The 8,560-nt window shown below is 47.5% G+C and overlaps 1 protein-coding gene across 1 annotated transcript; it reads right to left on the bottom strand.

Annotated features, from left to right (window-relative positions):
* Positions 1-5,418: 5,418 nt before the first annotated feature.
* Positions 5,419-7,635, bottom strand: LOC100272563 (uncharacterized). Its single transcript, NM_001147030.1, has 5 exons — positions 7,523-7,635; positions 7,234-7,417; positions 6,250-6,407; positions 5,932-6,144; positions 5,419-5,823 (listed from the first exon to the last, which is right to left on the bottom strand). The coding sequence occupies exons 1-5, from the start codon at positions 7,613-7,615 to the stop codon at positions 5,593-5,595; spliced, it is 879 nt and encodes a 292-aa protein (NP_001140502.1). The 5' UTR covers positions 7,616-7,635; the 3' UTR covers positions 5,419-5,592.
* Between the last annotated feature and the right edge of the window lie 925 nt (positions 7,636-8,560).

Raw genomic sequence — 8,560 nt, 5'->3', positions numbered from 1 at the left:
TTTCGACCTTTTAGCGCCGTCTTGAATCTCTTGATGATGAGAGCCATCTCTTCATCATTGAGCCCGGCCGCCTCAACTTGCGCCACCTTGCTAGGTAGCGACTCCTTGCTCCTTGTTGCCTTTAGAGCAATGGGTTGAGGCTCTTGGAGTGGACCGTTCAACGCGTCGTCGACGTACCTTGCCTCCTTGATCATCATCCGCCCGCTCACGAATTTTCCAAGTACTTCCTCGGGCGTCATCATCGTGTACCTGGGATTCTCACGAATATTGTTCACGAGATGAGGATCAAGAACGGTAAAGGACCTGAGCATTAGGCGGACGACGTCGTGGTCCGTCCAACGCGTGCTTCCGTAGCTCCTTATTTTGTTGATAAGGGTCTTGAGCCGGTTGTAAGTTTGAGTTGGCTCCTCTCCCCTTATCATGGCGAATCGTCCAAGCTCGCCCTCCACCAACTCCATCTTGGTGAGCATGGTGATGTCGTTCCCCTCGTGAGAGATCTTGAGGGTGTCCCATATCTGCTTGGCATTGTCCAAGCCGCTCACCTTATTGTACTCTTCCCTGCACAAAGATGCTAAGAGAACAGTAGTAGCTTGTGCATTTCTATGAATTTGTTCATTTATAAGCATAGAACTATCCGAGCTATCAAATTTCATTCCATTCTCCACAATCTCCCATATGCTTGGATGGAGAGAGAATAAGTGACTACGCATTTTGTGACTCCAAAATCCGTAGTCCTCCCCATCGAAGTGTGGAGGTTTGCCAAGAGGAATGGAAAGCAAATGCGAATTCGAACTATGTTGAATACGAGAATAATCAAATGAAAAGTTCGAATTGACCGTCTTTTTGTAGTCGTTGTCATCATCCTTTTGGGAAGAAGTAGACTCATCACTATCGTCGTAGTAGATGATCTCCTTGATGCGCCTTGTCTTCTTCTTCTTCCCTTCCTTCCGTCTATGCCCCGAGCCGGAGTCGGTAGGCTTGTCATCCTTCGGCTCGTTGACGAAGGATTCCTTCTCTTTGTCGTTGATCACGATTCCCTTCCCCTTAGGATCCATCTCTTCGGGCGGTAAGTCCCTTTGTGAAGAGAACGGCTCCGATACCAATTGAGAGCACCTAGAGGGGGGGTGAATAGGTGATCCTGTTAATTTCAAAACTTAAGCCACAAAAACTTGTTAAGTGTTAGCACAAGTATGGCCAAGTGGCTAGAGAGGAGTCAAAACACAATAACCACAAGAGATCGATCACAGAGATGACACGGTGGTTATCCCGTGGTTCGGCCAAGTACAAAAACTTGCCTACTCCACGTTGTGGCGTCCCAATGGACGAGAGTTGCACTCAACTCCTCTCAAGTGATCCAATGATCAACTTGAATACCACGGTGTTCTTGCTTTTCTTTTCTCAATCCCGATTGCGAGGAATCTCCACAACTTGGAGTCTCTCGCCTTTACAATTGAATTTCACAAAGAAGCACGGAGTAAAGGGGGGAAGCAACACACACAAATCCACAGCGAAATGCGCACACACACGGCCAAGAATCGAGCTCAAAGACTATCTCACAGTTTCTCACAAGAACAGAGCTCGAATCACTTAGAATCACAAACGGATGCGCAAAGACTGAGTGTGGATGATCAAGTATGCTCAAAGGTTGCTTCGTGTCCTCCTCCATGCGCCTAGGGGTCCCTTTTATAGCCCCAAGGCAGCTGGGAGCCGTTAAGAGCAAATCTGGAAGGCTGATCTTGCCTTCTGTCGTCGGGCGCACCAGACAGTCCGGTGCACACCGGACAGTGTCCGGTGCCCGATTCCTTTCCTTAAATGGCGAAGCCGACCGTTGCAGATGCGGGAGCCGTTGGCGCACCGGACATGTCCGGTGCACACCGGACAGTCCGGTGCCCCCTTCCGACCGTTGGCTTGGCCACGTGTCCCGCGCAGATCGCGCGGCCGACCGTTGGCCCTGCCGACCGTTGGCTCACCGGACAGTCCGGTGCACACCGGACAGTCCGGTGAATTTTAGCCGTACGCCGTCGGCGAATTCCCGAGAGTGGCCACTTCGGCCGAGGCAGCCTGGCGCACCGGACACTGTCCGGTGCACCACCGGACACTGTCCGGTGCACCACCGGACAGTCCGGTGCCCCAGACCGAAACAGCCTCTTGGCTGTACACAGCCAAGTCTTCTCTTCTCTTCTTCTTTCTGTTTCTACCACTTAGACAAATATATTAGTACACAAAACCAATGTACTAAGACTTAGAAACATACCTTTGCTCTTGATTTGCACTTTGTTCATCCATTGCATAAATTCACATTTTAAGCACTTGAGTTGGCACTCAATCACCAAAATACTTAGAAATGGCCCAAGGGCACATTTCCCTTTCAGGTGCACCGGACTGTCCGGTGCGCCAGGCGACAGAAGGCAAGAATTGCCTTCCTGGAATGCTCTCAACGGCTACTAGCTACCTTGGGGCTATAAAAGGGACCCCTAGGCGCATGGAGGAGTACACCAAGCATTCTCTAAGCATTCCTAAGCACCAAGACTTCAATTCCGCGCATTCGATTCTTTGTGATAGCAACTAGAGCTCCATTTGAGTAGATAACTCTTTGAGTTGTGTTGAGAGCTCGTGTTGTGACTTGTGTGTGTATTGTCGCTCTGATTTTGTGTCTTGTGTGCGTTGCTCATCCCTTCCTTACTCCGTGCTTCTTTGTGAAAATCAAAGTGTAAGGGCGAGAGGCTCCAAGTTGTGGAGATTCCTCGCGAGCGGGATAAAGTAAACAAAGCAAAACACCGTGGTATTCAAGTGGGTCTTTGGACCGCTTGAAAGGGGTTGATTGCAACCCTCGTCCGTTGGGACGCCACAACGTGGAGTAGGCAAGTGTTGAACTTGGCCGAACCACGGGATAAACCACTGTGTCTATCTGTGTTGATCTTCTTGTGGTTATCGTGTCTTGCAAGAACTCTTCTCTAGCCACTTGGCTTTATTGTGCTAACTCCTAATCAAGTTTTGTGGCATTAAAAGTTCAAATTTTACAGGATCACCTATTCACCCCCTTCTAGGTGCTCTCAACATGTGGTGCAAGCGTGGTCCAAAATGTTAAAAATAAAGAAACAATCCATGCATATCTTATGAAAATAGCTTTTGGTTCAATTCTAAGTAACATTTGCACTTACATTATACAAACTAGTTCAATTATGCACTTCTATACTTGCTTTGGTTTGTGTTGGCATCAATCACCAAAAAGGGGGAGGTTGAAAGGGAATTAGGCTTACACTTTTTTCCTAATTGATTTTGGTGGTTGAATTGCCCAACACAAATAATTGGACTAACTAGTTTGCTCTAGTCTATAAGTTTTACAGGTGCCAAAGGTTCACAATAAGCCAATAAAAAGACCAACAAAGGGTTCAAACGATGAGAGCAAAAGACAACCCAAAGGCACCCTGGTCTAGCGCACCGGACTGTCCGGTGCACCAGGGCACTCGACGCTGAACTCGCTACCTTCGGGAAAATCAGAGGGCGCTTCGCTATAATTCACCGGACTGTCCGGTGAAGCACCGGACAGTGTCCGGTGTCACACCGGACTGTCCGGTGTGCCAGCGGAGCAACGGCTACTTCACGCGCAACGGTCGACTGCAACCGCATTCAATGCGCTACAGTGCGCGCCAGAGTCAGAGCACACACAGTTGGCGCACCAGACAGTCTACAGGACTTGTCCGATGCACCACGGGACAGCCCAGAGGCCCCACCTGTCAGAGCTCCAACGGTCGAACCCCAACGACCTGCTGACGTGGCTGGCGCACCGGACAGTGTCCGGTGGCGCACCGGACTGTCCGGTGCGCCATGCGACAGCAGCCTTCCAACGGCCATATTTTGGTGGTTGGGGCTATAAATACCCCAACCACCCCACATTCAATGGCATCCAAGTTTTCCACCTTCAACATATTACAAGAGCTATAGCATTCAATTCTAGACACATCCAAAGAGATCAAATCCTCTCCCAAGTCCGGAATCACTCCAAATCAAATAGTGACTAGAGAGAGCGACATTTGTGTTTGTTGGGACTATGCTTCGTCGCCGAAGGTCTTGTAGGAAGAAGCAGCTTCGGCTGAAGCTGTCCGCATGAGATGACCGAAGGTTCCTCTTCATGAAGCTTCGGAATTGCAAACCGACTTAAAAGCAGAATGACCTTTTAGTCCATAAATGTTTGGATCGCTGTTGTAATCCCTTATGAGGGACATAATAGTAATTCCTCACAGGTTGTGTCCCGTGCCTATAAATAGTGAACAGTACTCCTTTACTGTTCACGCATTCCGGTATTTGCAATCGCATTTTTTCGGGATCCAATCTTTGCCAAGGCAGAGGTATAACTGTATTCAATGCTTAAATATATTGAATGGATATGATATGGTTCATTTATAATTCATTTATCCTTGATATTCTATATTTTATACTGTCATATACAATCTATTAGAATTTGATTACGAAGATTGAACCTTCGTAATCGTATTGTCATCAACCGTCGTCCAAGGTTCATTAATCTCCAAGGGAATAATGCTTCGTTGGACGAAGGACATTAAAATTTAACATTTTATGTTGCCTTGTTCTTAATTCATAGCATTTGAGAACAAGTCCCCAACATTGGCGCCCACCTCCGGTGAACTCACTTCCACTTTTTTGAGCTGATGGCAGTGTTCATTTGAGCTCTTGCGCTTGGATTGCTTTTTTTCTTTCTCATTCTTCTTGTGATCAAACTTAATTGTAACCAAGGCAAGAGACACCAATTGTATGGTGGTGCTTGCGGGAACTTTGTGTTCCGTTTGATTGAGAAGAGAAGCTCACTTGGTCTAAGTGACCGTTTGAGAGAGGGAAAGGGTTGAAAAAGACCCGGTCTTTGTGACCACCTCAACGGGGAGTAAGTTTGCAAGAACCGAACCTCGGTAAAACAAATCATCATGTCTCGCTCTTTATTTGCTCACGATTTGTTTTCCGCCCTTTCTCTCGGACTCGTTTATATTTCTAACGCTAACCCGGCTTGTAGTTGTCTTAAGTTTATAAATTTCAGATTCGTCATATTCACCCCACTCTAGGCGACTTTCACAAACATATTAATCCAAAATCAGATGTATTGGATTGTTGCCAGGTCTCTCAGTCTCCAAACCAAACAAGCACTTAATCCCTTGATTGTCCTTGTTCCGGATATTCCCATGAGGCACGAGTACATTCTTTTCTCCTGTGATTTTCCCTACGGAATCAAAGGGAAAGGGTTTTTTACTTTAATTTCCTTGTGTCTATTCCTAGTTGCGTACGAACCAAAGGCTAATACAGGAACTAAAAATCCTTAGAAATTGGAATCCTACATTTTTCATGCGCCGCCCTCTTGGCCATTCCTCCCATCAACTTAAAACCATAAGCTTTGTTTCAACTGTAATTGCAGCAGCAAAGCCAAAATTCTTTCTTCACTGCATTTATTAAACAGGAAAGCAGCTGTGACTATCATTCTTATTCTTGGGAAACAGATTGTTACACCAACCAACACACGCTTTTCGAGTCAGCTCACATCCTTGCAACACAGTCGTACAGCAACGAGAAGTGAGATGAACGTAGCTACTCGACTATCCCCCGCTTTGCCCCATCCACCGTGTTCTTCAGCAGCATTGCCACCGTCATTGGGCCAACGCCTCCGGGAACCGGAGTCAGGTACCCAGCAACCTTGCTCGCCGCTGCGAAATCCACATCGCCGACGAGCCGGTACCCGGACTTCCGGGTAGGGTCGTCGACGGAGTTCGTCCCGACATCGATGACCGCAGCACCTGGCTTGATCCAGTCACCTTTGATCTGACGAGCAAGAAAAGAGCACATCGACGGACTCAGTGAGCAGCGTTGAACGGGTTGCAGGATGCTGCACCTTACTGTGAGGATCTGTCGGCATAGCTGCATACATACCATCATAGCCTGCCCAGCTGCCGCGATGACTATGTCGGCTTCGCGTACAATGCTTTCAGGATCAGGGGTCCGCGAGTGCACAACAGATACGGTCGCATCTGCCTTCAGAAGGAGCAGGGATACAGGTAGCCCGACGATGTTGCTGCGACCAACCACAACTGCCCGCTTACCTTTAACAGTGACTCCGCTCCTTGACAAGAGCTCCATGCACCCCTTCAAAGGAAAACCCCAATACCAAGATTAGGAATCACATGTGAAAACAGCAACACGAGTGTGAAGTGTTCTATTGTAGAGACGCTGCGCTGGTTGTTCCGATACCTTTGGCGTACATGGTACGAACAGTGGCTCTCTGCCTTTCATTGCAAGCTTGCCAATGTTGAGAGGATGGAAGCCATCCACATCTTTCTCGATGGAAATCTCGCTCAGTATCTTCTCTTCGTTGATATGCTTAGGAAGTGGAAGCTGGACAAGGATCCCTGAAAGCAAACTTAGCTTCTCTTCATAATTTGGAACAAGGATTTTTGGGCTCTATGAAACCAGTATGATCAAATAGTCAGTATTTCAAGAAGCTAGAACAGGGCATGAATCAAATGAAACCGAACTGTCTCACACAAGCGTCAGAAAACTGAACTTGCTGCCTTTCTATGAATCCAGTGGGGAGGTAGACAAGTCCATTTTAGAACCCCTCCATATGGCATGGCACTCGTCTACATAGTTATGTAAAGACAAACAGAGCTAAAAAGTTCAAATTTTGTGGAGGACATTGAGCTTAGATTGATCGTGCCCAGATTTTTTAGCTATGGATTCTTATTTACGATCAAAACAATGCTATGTTTGAGCTCCATTTACTTATCTGTGCGAATTTGCTACTGGGGGGAGTTCATAGTATGCAACAGCTCCGAAAGCACTATTAGCGCAGCCAAACCAGAAGCGACATTGGGATATGACATGAAATCCCCTTGGTTAACAGATAAGACATACTGTACAGAGCGGATGCCAATTTTATTGACTAGTTGCATTTTCAGATCCTGCTATGAGAAAGCGCTCAAGGATTCAAATCCCAAACATCAAACAGAAATGTACGCTTGATGGAGACAGGATCAGACCAAATCCACTGGACCGCAAGCCTGGAGGCCTGCAGATACTGGTATGCAAAGGAATGGTATCGTCAGGCAAGCAGAGAGATTGCTACAATTGCAACATAACAAGAGTACCATGCTGGATTGCTGGACGCCTGGCAGCCAGAGGCACACGAGCAAGCAAGGCGAAGGAAAATAAAAGAAAAAGAAACGGAGGCGGTACCGTGCACGGCGGGGTCAGCGTTGAGGCGATGAACCTCGGCGACGAGCGCGGTCTCGGAGATGTCCTCCGGGAGGTCGACGTCGATGGAGCAGATGCCGACCTCGGCGCACGCCTTGCGCTTCATGTTCACGTACGTCTGCGAGTCCTTCCTGCTCCCCACGATGACCACGGCCAGCCCCGGCACCTGCGAGCGAGCGAGAGAGGATTGCGTCAGCACACAGTCCCGAGCCTGGCGCCCCGATCCAAGAACTCCCTCCCAGGCAGAGAATAGAGGGAAGCTGATGCTTACGAGTCCGTGGGCCGACGAGAGCGCGGCCACATCGGCGGCGACCTCGCGGCGGACGTCGGCGGCGATGGCCTTGCCATCGATGATCTGCGCCATCGCGGTGGCTGTGGTTCTTGGCGACGACTCCGGATGAGACCTGACACCTGTGGGGATCTTAGGCTGAGTGGGTTAGGTGAGCCTGGCCCATTGGGCCTACGGCTTTCTTGGGTTGGGCCTGAACAAGGAATCTGGGCCAGTCTTGGCTCGGACGTGGTGCAATTCCTTCTTATTTTGTGTTTTTGTATACATTCGTGCTCGTGCAACTATTTTATGTTTGGTTGTCCATTTATAGATGACTATGCAAAGCTTGTGCAATGTTCTAAACAGAACACCCTTTAGGACCCGTTCGTTTGTCCAGGATTAGACCAGAATTCATTTCAACTTATCAAAACTTACATAAATTAGAGAAACAATTCGGTCAGGAACCGTTCTAGGCCTTCAATCCGTGAAAAACGAACAGGCCCTTAGGGCTTGTTCGATTCTACCTTAATCCATATGGATTGAGGGGGATTGAGAGGATTTCAATCCCTAGTAAGTCAAAATCTCTCCTAATCCATATCAATCTCCTACAATCCATATGGATTGAAAATAACCGAACAAGACCTTATCGGTCTGCATGTGTCATACGCGGTCATATTAAACCATGCATATTTGCATATCGACGGCCATATAAAAACAAAAGATTCTTAGGCCGACTCTAGCAGTTCACTCAAAGTGTATTCATAAACACTGTTTTTACAATGTTCTGTATTGCACAGTCCACTCAAAGTTTACCCATAAACATTGTTTTACATTGTTCTTCACTGTAGACTACAATGTTCGCAGAGTAGAGTTTATGTTATGATTATGTGTACATATTTGGGTTATAAATGTAATTTTACTCGGACTGTGTCCCGTGCCTATAAATAGATGAACAGTACCCCTGTACTGTTCACGCGAAATTGTAATCGCTCTCACGTCAACGCCTTCGAACAAGCTGAAGGTATCGATGTAATTTAAATT

Source organism: Zea mays, chromosome 8, assembly GCF_902167145.1.
Source record: "Zea mays cultivar B73 chromosome 8, Zm-B73-REFERENCE-NAM-5.0, whole genome shotgun sequence".
In the NCBI taxonomy this organism is placed as follows: Eukaryota; Viridiplantae; Streptophyta; class Magnoliopsida; order Poales; family Poaceae; genus Zea; species Zea mays.
Note: the sequence above shows the minus strand (reverse complement) of the source record. Positions and strands in the feature narration are given on the sequence as shown.

What these genes read in the sequence shown, in the direction of transcription:
- LOC100272563 (NM_001147030.1), bottom strand. Translation starts at nt 7,615, where the DNA reads ATGGCGCAGATCATCGATGGCAAGGCCATCGCCGCCGACGTCCGCCGC. An exon ending in TCGTACCATGTACGCCAAAG is followed by an intron (nt 6,145 to 6,249) that starts GTATCGGAACAA and finishes TTTCCTTTGAAG; the next exon opens with GGGTGCATGGAGCTCTTGTC. An exon ending in CAGCTGGGCAGGCTATGATG is followed by an intron (nt 5,824 to 5,931) that starts GTATGTATGCAG and finishes CTTGCTCGTCAG; the next exon opens with ATCAAAGGTGACTGGATCAA.